Genomic DNA, 17,778 nt, shown 5'->3' on the forward strand with positions numbered 1-17,778 from the left:
TTGGTGACTCTTTCTGGTCGCTTGAACATTATAAATTACTGAATCTCTCCCTATTTCATTCTAAAGGACTGACAAAATAGAGACAACAGGAGTCTGTCTTGCTCGGCATTATATAAATAAATGCAAATATAAATAATATAGCCGGGCGTGGTGGCACACGCCTTTAATCCCAGCACTCAGGAGGCAGAGGCAGGCGGATTTTTGAATTCGAGGCCAGCCTGGTCTACAAAGTGAGTTCCAGGATAGCCAGGGCTATACAGAGAAACCCTGTCTCGCAAAACCAAAAATATAAATATAAAACTGGCAAGTCTGGTACACATTTGTTGTATGGTCACTTGACTGGTGGCTCCTCACACATCCAGGTCATATACTCCAGGAGAGGTCCACAGTCTATCACCAGGTCTTTGTCCATGCTTTGCCAAGGGTAGGAACTTCTTCAATATTTAGTGGATAAATAAAAGAGTTTACAGTAGAATAACAGCTTTTGCTTAAACTTCAGTCATATCTCCAGGCTCAAAAAGCTGAGGATTTTCCCATAATTCCTCAATTATCTAGGGCCATATCACTGTAAGTACCTCAAAGCTGTAGGGACTTGAAGCTGCCCAAAAACAATATTGGTGAGCTCCGGGGGTTTGCAGTGAGGAAGCTGCCGAGCTCAGCTGCTACAGTGTAACCAGAGCAAGCTGTAGGGCTTGCAGTCTGGATACTTGCCCTTCAGGCCCAGTCCTGGTGTGTTCTGGGTTTCAGTGTTCACCAGACAGAGTGTAGCAAAGAAGAGTCCTCTGTGAGGACAAAATATAACTTGCCCCAAAGGGGAAGACTTGCAACTGAATGACCATTGCCACTATGTAAATAAGTCACTATGCTGATCACTTGAATCCTCTCATCTGACTCTCCCCTCCTGAGTGACAACCTGTGAGGATCTGCCCTCTGTGCACTTACAGCTCCCCAGCAGCCTGTCCAGATTCTGCAGTGAAGAGACACAGCACAGAAAACATAAACCAAGCACCTAACCACTAAATTATACGGCAAGAGAGTAAGCACTTTTAAAAGCTGCAAAACAACACCGATGTTCTCACAGAGGAGCTTTAAGGAAAAGCGAAATTTTTGAACTAAAGTCACTAGCTCCTTCCACAGTAGATGCAAAATGCCTGTCATGTGCCCATTTGGGCAATATACACTTAGCACTGCCTTTTTTTCTTTTCTAATTCTTTGTGTGTGAACAGGGCTTCAATTAATTCAGGCTGTCCTCAAACTCATTATATACCTGAGGCTGACCCTGACCTTCCCATCCTGCCGCCACAGCCTGCATGCTGAGAAGACAGGCATAACCACTGGTCCTGGTGTTATACAGTGTTGCAGATCCAACCCATAATACCATGCATGGGAGAGACAAACACTGCTAGCAGTGATCTTTGAGATCACATAGCAGGATGTTTGTGAGGGCAAAACTATTTTCATAAAGTCTTGAAGACCTTATTTGCCTTCGCAGCATAGGTGTGTCATGGTGTTACAATAGCTACAGGGGGTAAAAACACTCATGTCATGAGCTACACAAGGCAGAGGACCAAACTGTACTGTCATGGCACTCTTAAGCACGCCACGCACGCAGAGGAAAATAGTCTCACTGAAGAATGTCCTTGATGAAACAGTAATAATTAATGACTATTAAATCTCAACCTTGAATATGTCTTTTTAGTAGTCTCTGTGATAAAACAGAAAACACGCCTCCAGCACTGTGCCACATGCCAAGGTCCCATGGCTGCCAGGAGAGCCACTATGCAGCCAGGGGCTGCAAGCTGAATTGGTGGCTTTTTCCTGGAACATCATCTGTACTTGACCTACAGACAAACTCTAGACAAACTCTACACAAGTCTGAGTGCTGCCAGACTGCTTCTGAAAAACTAACAAAATGATGCTGTTGCTTCAAGGAAATCAAAAGTGTTTGCTGTCGATGATCAAAGCTCAGACTCTGAAGTGGAGATGGGAACTTTGGAGAGCATATACCAGACAGTGTCAAGACAGCATCTGTCCAGTGTTTACACACGTCTGTCCTGATATCAGCACTTAGGATGTCTTCATACCTGGAAAAGAATTCAGATTTCTCCAAATGACCAATGTGCATCGCTATAAGTCACAGCTGAAGAGAAAGTTCATTAAAAGACCCAGTGAAACATCCTATGACAACATATGAAAGAAGCTGAGAACAAGGCCCAGGGTTCCTTGTCATCACGAAGCTTTAAGAAACTCCTGCTTGTTAATATTGGCATGGAGTCAAAGAAAAATGCCCACAGTGAAATTCAAAATATTTGTTTAAATTTCTCTATTTTGGTTTCTAATGTGGTAAAAGAAAATCTATGGATAAACAGTGACCTCAATAATTGAGGAGTGTAAAGAGAACCTTAGACCAAATGCTTTGAGCTACTACCTCTGAGAAAGTCTCATAAACTGGAATGTCCCAGGCCTAGGGCTTTCTTCACCCTGTTCTTAAATCTACACAGTTCCCACAGTCGGCCTCCAGTGCCTCTGCCCTGTTGTTACTGCAGTAGGAAGGAGAAGACTGACAGTCTCACTGACTCCAAGGACCTGAGTCTTCCGCTCCACTCAGCACACAGTAAACACCCGATTTCCAAAAGCAGAAAAGCCCACTAGAGCTCCCTTCACGAACTCTGAGTCAAGCTGAGGCACGGGGTGGCTGTCGGACACAGCGAGTCACAGCGTTCTCTGGTGTGCCCGCCCCTTCCCCTGGCCCATCCCTCCCTGTGGGGCTCAGCTCCTTCTCTTTATAAAATCCCTCTGGTGTTGTGTGAAGTCTCTCGAATGCCACCTGCACACGAGCCAGAGCCCCGTGGATGTGGTGCTGCTTTCTCCCACTCTTTGTGTGGCCACGCAGATGAATAGTGACTACGAAAACAAGCACACCAAAATCCCACCAGAAACACCAAAACCAGTACCGCCTGCCAACAGGCTCAGACACACCATACCCAAGCATAGAAAAGTCAGTGTGGCATTGAGAGGCAACTCTGGCCCATCAGCAAAACCACAATTATTATGAATCTTCTTTTTAGTGTTCTACGTTCTTAGTAATACTACCCTAAAATATTACCTTCTTTTCCTCTGCATTCCATCAGAAATTCAGCAAACGGTATTCTTAATTTCCTTGCCAAAAGTTAATTCACTCAAAAGCTTATCTTGGGAATTAACAGCTGTGTGCAAATTACTTAAAGCCACATAATTTGGTCCCACAGGGCTTGACAAGGTTGTTATAGAAAAGGCCAGGACGGCAGCACATGCACTTGAGAGGCTGAAGCAGGAGGACTGCAAGCTTAACCCAGCCTGGGCTATACGCACACTATGTAGCAAGGCATCATCTCAGACAGACAAACGGAACTCCCAGGGCTGCAGCTCCACAGCTGGCTATTGTCTCCTCTGCCAGCTGTGAAGCCACATTTTCTGCTTCGTCTTCTCTAAGCCACTTGCTTCCTGTAGGCTGTGTCTCTGTGTGTTTGGGAGATGTTACCCAAGCACACAGTGGTGGAAGCTGAGTTGTTCTCCCGGGGGCTCCACAGCCTAAATTTTGGGGAAATGTCTTTATCTGTATGACTAATGGTGCAATGGCAACCAGGAATTCTTTCCCCACATGGGGACAGGGCAGCTGGAGGCAAGTTCTAAGTTTTACTTTCTGCCCCCATCTCTGCATCTACCACAGGAAGCAGCAAACCTCTGGATAACAGTCCTCATCTTTGGTCACAGCACCTAAGAATGGCCATGATCTCTCTAGCTTTGAGGTTTATCTCGACACTACAGCAGGAGCATTCTTCCTGTAGCTCATATTTAGCTGTTTCACCTCGGTTTCATAATTGCTGTTACTCTGGATTACTTCCAAAACCTTGAGCCTCTCATTACCCCACTAGCGAATCCCCTGTGTGAGACTAGAGAGCCAACTGTTCACTCAAAGTCCAGCCTCTATTTGATGAGAACAGGACATTTTATCATTTGTACCCTATTGTAGATCCAGAACCTAGAACTGGGCATGAGTCAAGGTTTCCAGACCTGTTCATATTCTTCGGCCAGATCCACCTCCCTCCATTCTTACCACAGCAACGCCACACCAACCCTTCCTCACTCCAGAAGACCCCCAGGTCTGGTCCAGAAACATGAAAGGCTCTTTCACCTTCAAACTGCGAAACAGCCACACCCCATCCCCGCCTCTGATTAAGCCTAGCTTGGGGTCCCATCCGGTTATCTTAATACTGCTGGCACCTGACCCTCATCTCCACTGACAGTACAGCTACCTTCCCTCAGGCCACCCCCATCCCCTCACCTAGGATTTGTTCAAACAGCACATTCATCTTCAGGCTCCTCTCAGGCTAGAAGCCCTAGAACTGAGTTTTTAGTTTGAGATCACCAGGCCTTTTACATAAGTCCCAACAGGGGCTCCTTCCCTCATTTGAGAGTCTGGATCAAATGCAAACTCTTTAGGGCACCCATTGCCTTCCTAGTCCTGATGAGCTGAGCCCAACAGCCCAGCCCTACTGAGAAACATGAATGACAGTCTAGGCCCAGGCCGTCTGCTCTGTACTCGGCACACTTCCTTTGCCCATCTGTAGAGCTTAGGCTCAGGACTCACTCAAGCACGTGCCTAGGTGCCAAACATATAAACACACTCCGCAACAACTCTGCCAACCAGGACCTTGCCCAAGGTCAGGAATGCCATGGTCCATTCACAGTGATGGACATAGATAGGTGTGTTATAATCAGGGGGAGACAGTTAGACAGACAGACAAAGGAAAACAGAGGGAGAAATATGAATGAGAAGAAATAGGAGATCAGCATTCCATTCAGATCCTTTAGGCAGAGGTAGCCCTGCTACGCTGCCACAATTCCAGAATACAAAGGGGAGACAAGAAGCAAAGAAGGCAAACAGTTTCAAAAGGGGCCGGGAGCTGGGCAGAGAGATGCTCTTGCTACAGTCCTGACCATGTGTTTTTCAGAATGAGCAGAGAAAATGGAATAAATAAATAATAAATAGATCAGTCTTGAGAACATGGTCCAAGGAGAGAATACTGAACTTAAAATCAGCAACAATTCATCCAAGCCTTTTCTTCCTTCCCTTTCATCTTTTCTCCCTTCCCTTCCTCTTCTTCCTTCCCTTCTCCATCCATTTACAAACCTTTTGTACACATCTCATGTACATTTCTTCTTAAGTTAACTTACCAAATTTACACTATTAAGCTTATTTGCAATTAAACTTTAAGCTGCCCCCACCCCAGGGTTTCTTTCTGTTTTTTTCTTGAGGGGATTTCTTTGAGCCCCTGGGTCTATAAGTAGAGCCTAATGCTTATTTAATGCTATATATCACACAAAGTACACCTCACAAAACTGCCTCCACTGTCCTGTGACCCAACACATTCGATCTTTACATACACTGCAGTGCAGCGCGGTCCAGCACCTCAGCTTACAACTGTGCCACAATCCCTGTCATGGAGGGCTTTCATCCACTGATACCATGAAGCCCCCAAAGCAGGGGCCACATTCATAACTAGAAAGACATCTGTCATAGCAAGATCTTTCCAAGGGGACTCAAAGCATCGCTTGTGAGCTGCTCAATGCCCACATTCAAATCTCTCTAGACCAAGGGAATTCTCTGGTGAGATTTTTCCTGCTATGTCCATAAATTGCTTAACAACTAATAAAAACTCGGGAGAAAGAAAACCCACACTAGCCAGAGAAGAATAAATGGCAAGGGAGCTCAGATCACAAACTCCCACAGAACTCCCTGCAGTGCTATAAGCCTGCACAAGAACAACTCAGCCACTCTCTCATTTCCCCATCTGATTTAAACCACCACCTCTCCTCCCTCAGTTCCCTCTCCTGGGGTTTTTTTAATTGTGTAATTATTCGACATTTGGATACCACAAAACACAATACTGCGTTAATGTAGCTTTTCAAAATTGATGTTAATCCTATATACTTCTAAAATAAATGCTCCATCAGTCCTGAAGGTTTATAAAGTGGTGGTGCACGACTTCAATCCCGGCACTCAGAAGGCAGAGACAGGAGGATCTTGTAAGTTTGAGGCCAGACTGTCTATAGAGCATGTTCCAGGATAGCCAAAGATACCAAGAGAAATCCTGTCTCCAAAAATCACCACCACCACCACCACCAGGACAGTAAAACCCTGTTTAACAGTGCAGGGGATGGGATACTTTTCTGGATCCCAGTTTATACATCCATTTTCTAGACCTCAAAGACTTTTGTTCTATACAAAAATAAGAAAATAAACAAAAGTAAAATGTAACCCAGCAAAAATTCCAAGAACACTAAGGACCTTAAAACTATGGACAAATAACAAAAAATAAAAATAAAAGGAAAAAAAAACAAACAAAAAACTAAGGACAAAGAGCCAGATGCAAATGTGAGGGATGAAGAACTTCCAAACACCTGCTGAAAGATAGAAATGAAAACTTAGGAGAGGGGGAGGGAGAGCAGGAGGGCTAAGGGGAGGGAAGATTGCTGACTCCACACTAGCAGGCACACATGTCTGATTCTCCAGAATCCTACAGAACAGAGTCGGCTTCCTAGCCCTATTTTGACCATAAGCAAAGCAAGGCCTGAAGAAGAAAAGGAGTTTGGGGTTAACAGTTTTGTCAAAAGAGATAGGGAAACATCTACACGGAGTTTAAGGGCAATTTCTTTAAGTGCTAAAAAGTTGTAACTTTCAAAGGTCTCTGATACCCACACACACTCACTTGGCTTTCCACCAGAATTTCAGAGACATCGAAGCCAACAGGCAGGGTGTGAGTTTTCAAAGTTCTCCCTCCTTTAAGGTCTCATCTAGGTCAGCCCTATCTCCGTGTTCATGTCTGCACTGTGACTAGGTCTATAACATCTGACTCACTAGAAAAACAAAAGGCACACTGATTCCCCACAGTCAGGTGTACCGAGACAGCCAACTGCCTCCAGACACTATCGCTCGCTGCAAAGAGGTTTTTCAATTATTGTTAATACCATGGAAGGCAAACAGGATGGGGAAGGGAGAAGACAAAGAAAAGCACGTACCTTTCAACTGGTCAGCCACCACACTCTGCCCAAGGCGCTCAATAACTCTCCCATCTTCCATTTCATACCTGTCGTCTAAGTATTTTGCAGTGGCCTCAGATATGTGAACTTTGCCAGCCACTCCCAGCTGCTCCATGAGATTAGCCAAGTTCACATCGTTGGACCACACATCAAATTTAAACCTCCTCATGCCCAGGATGCCACACAGGACAGTCCCCGTGTGAACCCCAACACGCATGTTCACCATCTCTTTCTTCTCCTGGCAGAACTGCTCGATGGCTTTTATCATGCCTAAGCCCATTTCAATGCAGCAGTAGGCATGGTCTGCCCGGGGCTCCGGACACCCTGCCACACAGTAATAACAGTCCCCCAGAGTGCTGATCTTCTCACACTTGGTCTGCTCACACAGGCGGTCAAAGCGACCGAACAGGTCATTGAGTAGGCCTACCAAGGCATGCGCAGATTTGTTGGCGCTCATCTTGGTGAAACCCACAATGTCTGCAAATAAAATACTGACTTCTTCAATCTGCTGCATCTTAAAGGGGCGGAATGCTATCGGTGCCTTCTGTATGGAGGACTTCTTCTTCCTGTTCTTGGGACTGGAGGTGGCATGCCTCTTGACGGAATTCTCACTCTCCTCGTCCCCTTGTTTCATTAAGTCGTCGGCTATGATTCTTGGCATCACTGAATGAATCATCCTCTCTTTCAGGGCTTTCTCTACTTCCAGATCTTTGCCGTGCATAATGGATTGTCCCACCTTGAGAAAGGTGCTCCTGGACCTCACCTGAGACATGACAAACAGATGGATCCCGATAGCGTGAATGCACACGTGAAGCAGGGCTCTGCTCAGCAGCTCCCAGTGCAGGGCCCCAGGGCCCGGAGAAGGGTAGCAGTCTTCGTTTCGGAAGTGGTAGCCGAAGGTCTCAAAAAGGACAGAATAGACCACCCCCAAAAACAAGCTCAGGTACAGAGGTAACTGCATGACTGTGTAGAGCAAAAGGAGCACTTCGATGCATATGGAGAAGCTTCCTACTTGAGATAAGCAAGTGTCCGCCGGAGTGGCCGTGAGAGTATGATTGGAGCTGTCAACACGTCCTGACAGAGGTGTCCAAACCTGAAACTGCGCAGCCAGGGTCAGGGCGAACACCAGCAGGGTGAGAGCCAGCGAGGTCCACGCATAATGCCGGGCGTACAGCTTGGTGAAAGTAAACAGGAAAAAGCCCACACACACCACCAGGAAGCACAGAGCTGGGACCACCATGACAATCACTTTGGATTTCATGTGGACAGCGAAATAGATGCTCCAGAGAAGGCAGGCGAAGCCCACATAAAAGAGTGCGTACCGGAAGCGGCGCTGGGTCTGCGGAAAGCAGCGCTCCAGGCAGGCCTCCTCCAGGTTCATGGAGTCGAATTTGGGGTCCCACCACCGGCTGGAGGCCCTCTCAAAAAGCTGGGGCAGCTTCTTCTGTCTGCGCAGGCGACCCCCGCCGCCAACCCTCCGGGGAAGGCCCCCTGAGTCTCCCGAGCTGCTACAGCTGGAGGAGATGCTGTACTTGCAGTGCTTCGGGTGGGTGTTGGAGGACAGCTGCTTAGGGTTGATCTTGACCCTCACGCTGTTGCTGTCTCCGCTTGAGTCGCAGCTCACCTCGGTGCTATGGTGATGCAGCAGCTGCTGGTGGGGTGAGGAAGCCATGTTGCCGAGCTCTTGGAACCTTTCCCGACCAGGTCAGGGGCACCTGCAGGCAAAACCAGCAGAATTAGAGCGGCCTGACTACACACACTCCCGGAGGGCCACGCGACCTGTGCTTGTCGCGAGTGCGAGCTCTGGCGAGCCACTTGGGAAGGCACCACCATATGTTCACCAAAACTGCCCATAACGGCGCATAAAAGCGCCAAGGCGAGCGAGAACCGCACGGGCCGTACCTGGTGCTCCCAGGGTTCTCGTGCCGCGGCCGCGCTGAGTCTTGGGTCCCCGGCAGCGCTGCGCTGCGCTCCCCTCGGGCGCCGTCGCCCGCTGGTGGCCTCTCCCCGTGCAACTCCAACTGCAGCTCCAGAGGGAAGTTCAGACCTTGAGCGCTCGGGGCACCGGGAGCAGCTTTCGCAAAAACAACTCGGGAGGCGAGCAGCGCTTCATCCTGCCGCAGCAGCGCCCGGTGCGTCAAAGCGCGCGGGCCAACCTGCGGCTCCTGCCGCGTTCCGTCCCCTTGCGGCTAAGCACCAGCGGGCTACCCTGCCCCGCGCCCCTGCTCGCGAGCTTGAGGAGCCCGAGGGCCGCCCGTCCGAGCGGCCGGTCTAGCAGGGCCTGCTGCCCGCAGCCGAACGCACCCCGGCCCAGAGCCGAGCTCGGGGCACTGCGCGGGCCCCTCCACAGACCGCCGTGCGGGCTGCCGCAGAGCCTGACTCCCGCGACGCCGGCTGGCCAGCACGCCGGTCGTCCGCACGCCGCGCCCACGCCCCAGGGGCCCTGCCTGAGCTACAGATGCCGCTGCGGCTGCGCCCGCCGCCCGCTCTCCCGCAGCCGCTGCCTCAGGTCGGAAGAGTAGCAGCCGCAGCCGCCGCCACCACCATCTCCGGCCCCCTCCTCCTCCCCCTCCCGCTGTCACTGACAGACGCGCGCCCGCGCCGCCCCTCTCCTCTGCCGCAGCGCGCACGCGCGGCCCGCGCACGTCACCGCCGGGTCCGGGACACGCGCACCAGCAGCGCGCCACCCCGCCTAGGAGCGCGCGCCCGGCTCGGGGCTGCAGCGGGGCGGGGCCGGGCGGACGCGCTCTGGGCGCCGCCCTCCGCCCTGGGCTGCTCCGAGCCTGGGCCGCCTGCTGTGGGCACCAGGCCTCCGCCTTCTTCCGAGGCCTTGGCTGCCTTTGACTACTTGCCCCGCAGCCTGGCCCCCAAGTCCGCACAGGAAGCATCTAAGCGCAGTTTACCTTTTGGATACATCGAAGTTTTCAGTCCCTGGCTTTGCTCGATTGTGACCTCCCTCCCATTCTGCCAGCAATGTAGGAGTGTTCCCAGTGGTGCTAGGCCCCTCTGAACTTGCTGGGGGATGGAAATGATCATCACCAGCCAAGCCACTTCTGATAGCTTCTAAAGTCGAGCACCACTGAGGACCACCTTTGCCAACCCCCTGGGGAAGTTATCTTCCCGACTTTGAAGATCTTTCATTCTTCACATGAACAACTGTTTTTCCCTCTCCACAAGGAAAACGTTCAAAGAAATCAGCTTCCCATTAATAAGTTCTACATTGGTCTGTGTAAACTCTGGCCTGAATAAACACAATTCTATATTCTCTGGTCGCACCCTGGCTGCCACACCGTACAGTGTTTTTCTGCAACCACAGGGGACTAACTGACCCTTCCTTCCCACAGCTCTCGGGGCCCATCCCAGGCATCCACAGTCACTGTGGAATTCAGGAATAGGAAGGTAAAATATAGACTATCTATACAACCGAATATTATTCGACTATAAAAATGAAGTACACTTGCTACAACCTCTGAAACACACTGGGTAAAAGAAACCAAACACAAGAGGCCACATATTGTATGATTGTATTAATGTGAAATGCCCAGAACAAGCAAATCTATAGAGAAAATACAGGTGATGGATGCCTGCGGTTGTATGAAGTACTAGGTATTGACTACACTATCAAGCCTGGGGGTTCCTTTTGGGGTGATGAAAACATCTGGAACTAGTGAGAACACAACGCCGTGGATTCTGTAGTAGGTATACTTCATGAACGTACTAGTGTCTTTGGATTGCTTTAATGATAAGTACAACTGCATAAATGGTAAGTTTTATGCAGTATGTATTGCACCACAATAAACAGGAACTTTTTAAAGTAAACGTGTCATTGTTGATATATTCCAGCTCAAAGTGCAAGATGTCCATCTAATTATGAGAAAACATCTGAGGAAGGAACTTAATCTGAAAAATACTCCACAACCAAACTGCCAAGTGCTCTTCACAGTGCCAGAGTCACCAAACACAGAGCCTAAGGTATTGTCACAAGTAAGGGGCAAATTGTCATTAAAGGGCAAAGTAGAACAGGAAAAAAAACAAAAACAAACAAACAAAAAACAGTGGGAAGGCAGCTGGTGAAACATGCAGTGTATTTAATGGCATCCCCATTAAATCCCACAGTTACCCAAGACATTAACAGTAGGAGAAGCTGGGTGTAGGTCGCAGGGGAACTCCCTAGTATTTTTACAACATTTTTCTAACTCTAACTTTTTTTCAGAATAAAGCTAAAGATAGAAAGAGATGTTTATTGAGCAGGAACTATGTGCCTCCTGTATCTGAGGTTTGGAAAAGCGGAGCACACACCAATAGCTAACAAGTAACAGTGGCCAGCTGGTACTGACCCGAGTATCCCAGTGCCAGAGACCAGCAAGCACTTTTCCTCATGACCTACTGTTGACCACAACCCCCTGAGGAAGATATTATTGCCCCTCACTTAGAGACATGAAGACAGGAACTGGAAAGTAACATGCCCAAAGTCCCACAAAAGGCAATAATAAGTTCATATTTTAAAAGCAGACCTCAGACTCTGGAAGCTCTGACAGACTTTGAAGCTCACTGTGACCCAGCACAGGCCCTGCCTGTCTCCTCTCAACCCACCTTGGTGAGAGGCTCTGAGAAACAAGTCTCACCATTTCCATTTTTCTCTCTTAATTCATTGCTACCTCACTCCCTGGTCACCTTAAAAGACAGGAAAGCTCACCTGTCTGCATGTCTCCTTGCCTCCCACAAACCACTTCAGTGCACCCACCATTTATGGCAACTTTCAAATTCCTGACTTTACCCTGCAACATTGTTCAATGTGGGTAGTAAGCATGCTTGCGTCTTTCCTTCTCCCCTCTGTATGTTTCTGGAAGCTGTGAAGCTGCATTCCCTGCTGTTGAAGCCTACAAGCTGCCAGAGATGTCCTGACCTCCAGGCTAGGGTGTGGATCATTCTGTAGGCCCTCGAGGACTGGAATTTTGGTACCAGCGCTGTACACTAAGCAATCGGTAAGGACGTGTGCATCTGTACACTAAGCAATCGGTAAGGACGTGTGCATCCTAATCTTTACTATGCCATGGAAGGACAATGGGGTTATGATGATGACAGAATCCACTCTGCCTGGATGTAGCAGCGAGTTCTGCAAAAAAAAAAAAAAAAAAAAAAAAAAAAAAAAAATTATATATATATATATATTAATCATGATATCATAATGCCAAAAGCCAGGAGGATCTACAGAAGAGTCTGACTTCTCTACCTCCACAAAGTACAAAGACCTTCATACCTAGGATGTATCGATTGATACATCCAAACACCCAGCACATGGTGCTGCCAAATCCTCACTCAGAGTGCACATGCTGACCCAGTATGAGTTAGAATGTGTTTGCACAAACTCTACAAACACCTACAGAAAGCTTAGCCTGCGCCGCCTCTGATCTCACTTTCCCTCATCTGTAAGGTTCCCTGCTCATTGAGAACTTTGATGCCAAGGCATAAGAAGTCACACAGGGGCTGAGAGATGGCTTAGTCAGTAAAATGCTCGCCGTGGGCACACGAGGACAAGAGTGCTGATCCCCAGCACCTACATGAAAGGTGAGAGAAAGGTTAACCTGTAACCTCAGCACTGGGGAGGCAGAGGCAGGGGGATTCCCAGAGCTCACTGGACAGCTAGTCTTGACAAACTGGTATGCTCCAGAGTTAGTAAGAGAACTTGTCTCAAAAATTAGAGGGGAGTGTGACTAAGAGAGACGCCTGACATCAATCTCTGGTCTCCACACACAGGCATGTACACAACACAACATACACAGCCTTCAGAGAAAGTAGCATGTTTACGAGTTCTGGGCACAGTCATTAAGACAGACCCTGAGATCTTAGCAGTGCTCATGTTATTTGGATGGTCAGGAGGGCAAGGTTCTTGGAAAGCCACCCGCTGGAAGATGCACTCGTCTTGCTTCTGTTGAGTCATGCCCAAGGCTGCCAATACAAGTTGTGCATCCGAGCACTGATGGTAAACTTGCCAGAAGCCACCACACTTTTCCATCATTGACTTCCTGGCCTAGGTGGTGTTCCTGAGTCTGGAGTAGCTGCCTTCAAGTTGACAGTGCCAGTTGTTAAAACGAAGTAAAGAAGATTGATTGAAAACTACCCACATTTTTTGCAGATTCTCTTATAATCCAGGAGTAGTCAAACTAGCTACAGGTATCACCCCAGCAAGTCTTCAGGGAATAAATACATGAAATAAGATATATGTAAAATAATTACTCTTGACTTCCTTTATTTTTATTTACTTGTTATTATTTCTAGTTTTTTGAGACAGGATCTCTGGTAGTTCAGGCTGGCCTTGAATTTGCTAGATAGTTGGCTCTTAAATTCTTGCTTTTGCCTCCTAAGTGCTGGCATGTGTCACCACACCCAGATTCGGCTGTTTTTAATAAGCAGGACAAGCAACACCTTATATAATGTTCATGTGTTGGCAGCTCTTCTCTACCTACACTTGAGGCTTTGCTCTGAACCCAAAACTAAAATTTGGGATGGGTGTGTATGTGATCTCCTGCAGCAGGGAAGACAAGCCTATTCGGGTGACTGTGTTTCAAAGTAAGGAGGGGCTGGTTGGTGGCTTCATCAAGGAAAGATTAAAGAGGACTGGAGGTTCACTGTAAGACACGATGCCATCACTCAGGTTTGTCACCTGTCCCAGCTCCCACTGAGTGTCTGTTAAGCTCTTGTCATCCCATTCCATGTCTGACAAGAGACAAACTGGGAAATGAATACAAGAAACTGCAGGAGTTGTGGAATGGTTTAAACAGTATCCTGAAAAATTCATGTCCACAGGGAACTTCAGGAGTTAACCAGGCTTGCAATCCTATCTACACTTTCTGAATGTTGCTATGACATACCACCAAGCCTGGCTGAGACACGGGGTCTTTGCACATGTAATTAATGAAGGTTAAGTTATCCTGGACCAAGGTCAGCTTAAATCCAATGACTAATGTCCCCATAAGAAAAGAAACATGGGGGAAAAGCCATGTGAGGATGGAAACAGGGAGTGAGTAATGCACTGCCAGGTGCTACCAGAGGTAGGAAAAGCAAGAGAAGATCTGCCTCTAGAACAGCACTTCTAAACTGTGGGGTCCACCCCGTTTTGGTTGCTTATCATTTACATTGCAATTCATAACAGTAGCAAAATTAGTTATGAAGTTGCAACAAGATAATTTTATGGTTGGGAGGTCATCACAGCATGAGAACTGTATTAAGGGGGTCACAGCATTAGGAAGGCTGAGAACCACTGCCCAAGTAGGAGTGTATTGCCAGACATTACGGTTCACACCTGTAATCTCAGTACTTGGGAGACTGAGGCTGGAGGATTTCCCTGAGTTCTAAGTAATCCAAGACTGCATCAACAAGACTCCATTTCAACAAATAAAACACACACACCACATACACACACAAACACACACACACACCACACACACACACACACACACACACACACACACAGGAACATGGCCCCACTGCCACTCTGACTTCAGAATCCTGGCCTCCAGATCATAAGGGTATAAATTGTTCTTGTTCTGAGTAAACTAGATTGTAGACAGTTTTTGTTTTAATGGAGTGGGAGCCTAATGCAAGCTATTTCAAGTCACAAGAGCCTGAACTATAAAGAACTGTTGTGTGACCCCTCTAACCAGAGTGAACAAAACCAGAGAGGTGGGAGGTTATCCCCCACTTCACAGCAGATTTGAGCAGACCTTCAGTGTCATAAGAGCCCAAGGGCTTCTGGGTTCCCAAGGATATCACAAGACCAGATGAAGTCTGGAAGTTCCTCCCATTTCTGTTCAGAAAAGCTCTGAAGGACTCTGAAACTCAGGTTACACAACCCTGTGCCCATTTTACAGGCAAAGAATTGGAGCTAAGAAGTAAAATGGTCTGTGCTATTGAGCTGCCAAGAATCTCGTGTGGCTCCCAGGATCAGTGCTCTGAGATCAGGTGCAAGGCTCACTCTTGACCCTTGGTCTGGAACTCGTTTTTTGCCCTCTGCAAGTTCTCCCTGAGGTTGTAAAGTTTTACCAGGGTGTGTGGGGGGTTCTGTTTTCATCCATTGTATCAGGTCCTTCCTGGTGTCTTTCCATTCGCTTATTCAGGAAGCTACTCTTGAATTGTGTCTTTGATGATTCCTGCAGTCTGCTTCCTCTTTCTGACACTCTAGTTCGAATGGTTACATAGGTTACTCTGCTTTAGAATGTCCCCACCCCCTTGGCAATGTCTGCAGGGTGTCATCCTTGGATTAATCATATTTTCATGAATAAAAGCTCTTCCAGCCCTCTGCCACTCAGCTGGAAAGGGCAGGTGACAGTATTAACCTGCAGCATCTAAACCTTTAGTCAGAGGAGCTCAGTAGCAAAAGTGTGCACGCCTCAGCCGTGCACGCCTCAGCACCCACATGAAAAGCTGAACTGGGGGGGGGGGCACGTGTGCATGTCTGTGTATGCATGTGCATATGCGTGTGCCTGTGTGTGTGTGTGTGTCTGCAATCGCAGCAGAGAGGCAGAGACAGGAAGATTTGGGGAACCTGGCCAGTCAGCCCAGCCAAGCTGATGAGCTCCAGGCTTACTGGGGGAACTTGCCTTAAAAATTCAGGTGGAGGTACAGGAGAATAGCCATGATGAACTTCTGGCATGTGTGCACATAGACACACACATATGTACAAACACATGCGAACCTATTCTTGGGACCACTTGAATCCTATTTTACCCTTAAGATTCCTTTACAGATGTGGCTGCACCCACTGGGATGAAGCTGAATGTCCTTGGTATTCTCCATGGTAGAAGCCTGAAGATTGGGTGTTAAGATTCAGATCTACGGGCTGGAGAGATGGCTCAGCGGTTAAGAACACTGACTGCTCTTCCGAAGGTCCTGAGTTCAAATCCCAGCAACCACATAGTGGCTCACAACCATCCGTAATGAGATCTCTTCTGGTGTGTCTGAAGACAGCTACAGTGTACTTACATATAATTTAAAACAAAATTCAGATCTACACTGAGCACATGGTAGTATAAAATAGTCATTACCATTACTCAAATATATGATCACAAGCCAGAAAAATTCCAATAAACATTTTGAACAGAATAACTCCAAGAGAAAGTACATACTAGTATCTACAATATCTGAGACCATCTAAGTTGCTGGCCACAAGCTTCACACAGCCATTACAGTTCTCTCTGGAGATCTCTGCTATCCCAATGCATTTGATTTGTTCTGGTGCTTCCTGACAGGAATTTTACACAAGCCATGATAGAAACCCAGCTCTGACAGACTTGGTGCTGCAGACCTGAAATTCCAGCACTAGGGAGGCTAGATGAACAGAACCCAGGTCAATCTAGGCTGTATAATAAGACCTTGTCTCAAAATAATTTAAGCAACGACAACAAAAGCCACAGACAGAGACATGGCTCGGTGGGTAAGAGCACTTGCTGTCCAAGCATAAGGGCCCGAGTTTGAATGCCCAGCATAAAAGCAGTGAACGTCCACACATGCCTTTGACCTCAACACTGGGGAAAGGGGCAGGCCGATCCTGGCAGAACAGTAAGCCTTCAAGCCAGTCTCAAAAATAAAAGGAGAGTAACAGAGAAAAATACCCAACACCCTCCTCCAGCTCTACGTATGAGCACTCCTGTCAGTGCATATACAACACACACTTTTTCCCCCCGAGATCACTATTGTGGGTCTTGTAGACCTCACTATGTAGAGGAGGCTGTGTGAAGCGAGACCAGCCTTTCTGGTAAGCAGTGAACAGCAGAGGTCTGTGTAAGACTCCAAGATGTTTCCAAGCCATTTCCGTGACTAGCTGAAATGTCTTGTGCCCACTTATTGCTTATGGGCTCTTGATGGCCATAAGCTTATACCAGGGAGGAGTTGAGCAGATGGCCGGAGGTAGGGACTGAATATTTTCACGGCTCCTCCTGCACCAGCTCTTCATGATCATGTGTGGAATGTGTCCCTGGAGCACGCGACACATCCATGCCCCAGTGGTAAACACATGCACTGGCTGGGTTTGGGTGTCAACTTGACACAAGCTGGAGTTATCACACAGAAAGTAGCCTCCCTTGAGGAAATGCCTCCATGAGATCCAGCTGTAAGGCATTTTCACAATTAGTGATCAAGGGTGATAGGGCCCATTGTGGGTGGTGCAATCCCTGGGCTAGTAGTCCTGGGTTATATGAAAAAGCAAGTGGAGCAAGCCAGGGGGGGAAGCAAGCCAGTAAGCAACATCACTCCATGACCTCTGCATCAGCTCCTGTCTCCAGATTCCTTCCCTGTGTGAGTTCCTGCCCTGACTTCCTTTGGTGATGAACAGCAATGTGGAAGTGTAAGCTGAATAAACCCCTTCCTCCCCAACTTGCTTCTTGGTCATGATGTTTTGTACAGGAATACAAACCCTGACTAAGACAAACTGGTACCAGGAGTGAGGTATTCTTGAGACACCCTGACCATGTTTTCTGAGAGGACTATGGAAGGACTTTGGAACTTTGGGCTAGAACAGCTCTGTGGGATGTTCTGTAGGAGCTTGGAAGATAGTGTTGTTAATAGTGCAAATGATGGAGAACTGGCTTGTGAAATTTCAGAGGGAAGATTAGACTCTTATCAGGACCACTGCTAGTTTGATTGTGAAGATTCTGTGGTTCTGGTTAGCTGGGGCTGAAGAATCAGCTGTGATTAACA

General features: G+C 47.8%; 1 protein-coding gene across 4 annotated transcripts in view; it reads right to left on the reverse strand.

Annotated features, from left to right (window-relative positions):
• Nucleotides 1–17,778, reverse strand: part of Adcy9 (adenylate cyclase 9) — a 152,351-nt gene that overhangs the window by 125,905 nt on the left and 8,668 nt on the right. The window contains exons 1-3 of one of the 4 annotated variants that reach the window (NM_001291910.1): nt 8,986–9,708; nt 8,406–8,798; nt 7,063–8,182 (exon numbers count right to left, since the gene is read on the reverse strand). In NM_001291910.1, coding sequence (NP_001278839.1) covers nt 7,063–8,044 — 982 coding nt within the window. In that variant the 5' untranslated portion in view covers nt 8,045–8,182; nt 8,406–8,798; nt 8,986–9,708. Of the gene's footprint in view, nt 1–7,062; nt 8,799–8,985; nt 9,709–17,778 lie in introns of those variants that run through there. The other 3 variants (NM_009624.3, XM_011245805.2, XM_011245806.1) reach the window with 3 other exon arrangements.

Source organism: Mus musculus, chromosome 16 (assembly GCF_000001635.26).
Source record: "Mus musculus strain C57BL/6J chromosome 16, GRCm38.p6 C57BL/6J".
Classification (NCBI taxonomy): Eukaryota; Metazoa; Chordata; class Mammalia; order Rodentia; family Muridae; genus Mus; species Mus musculus.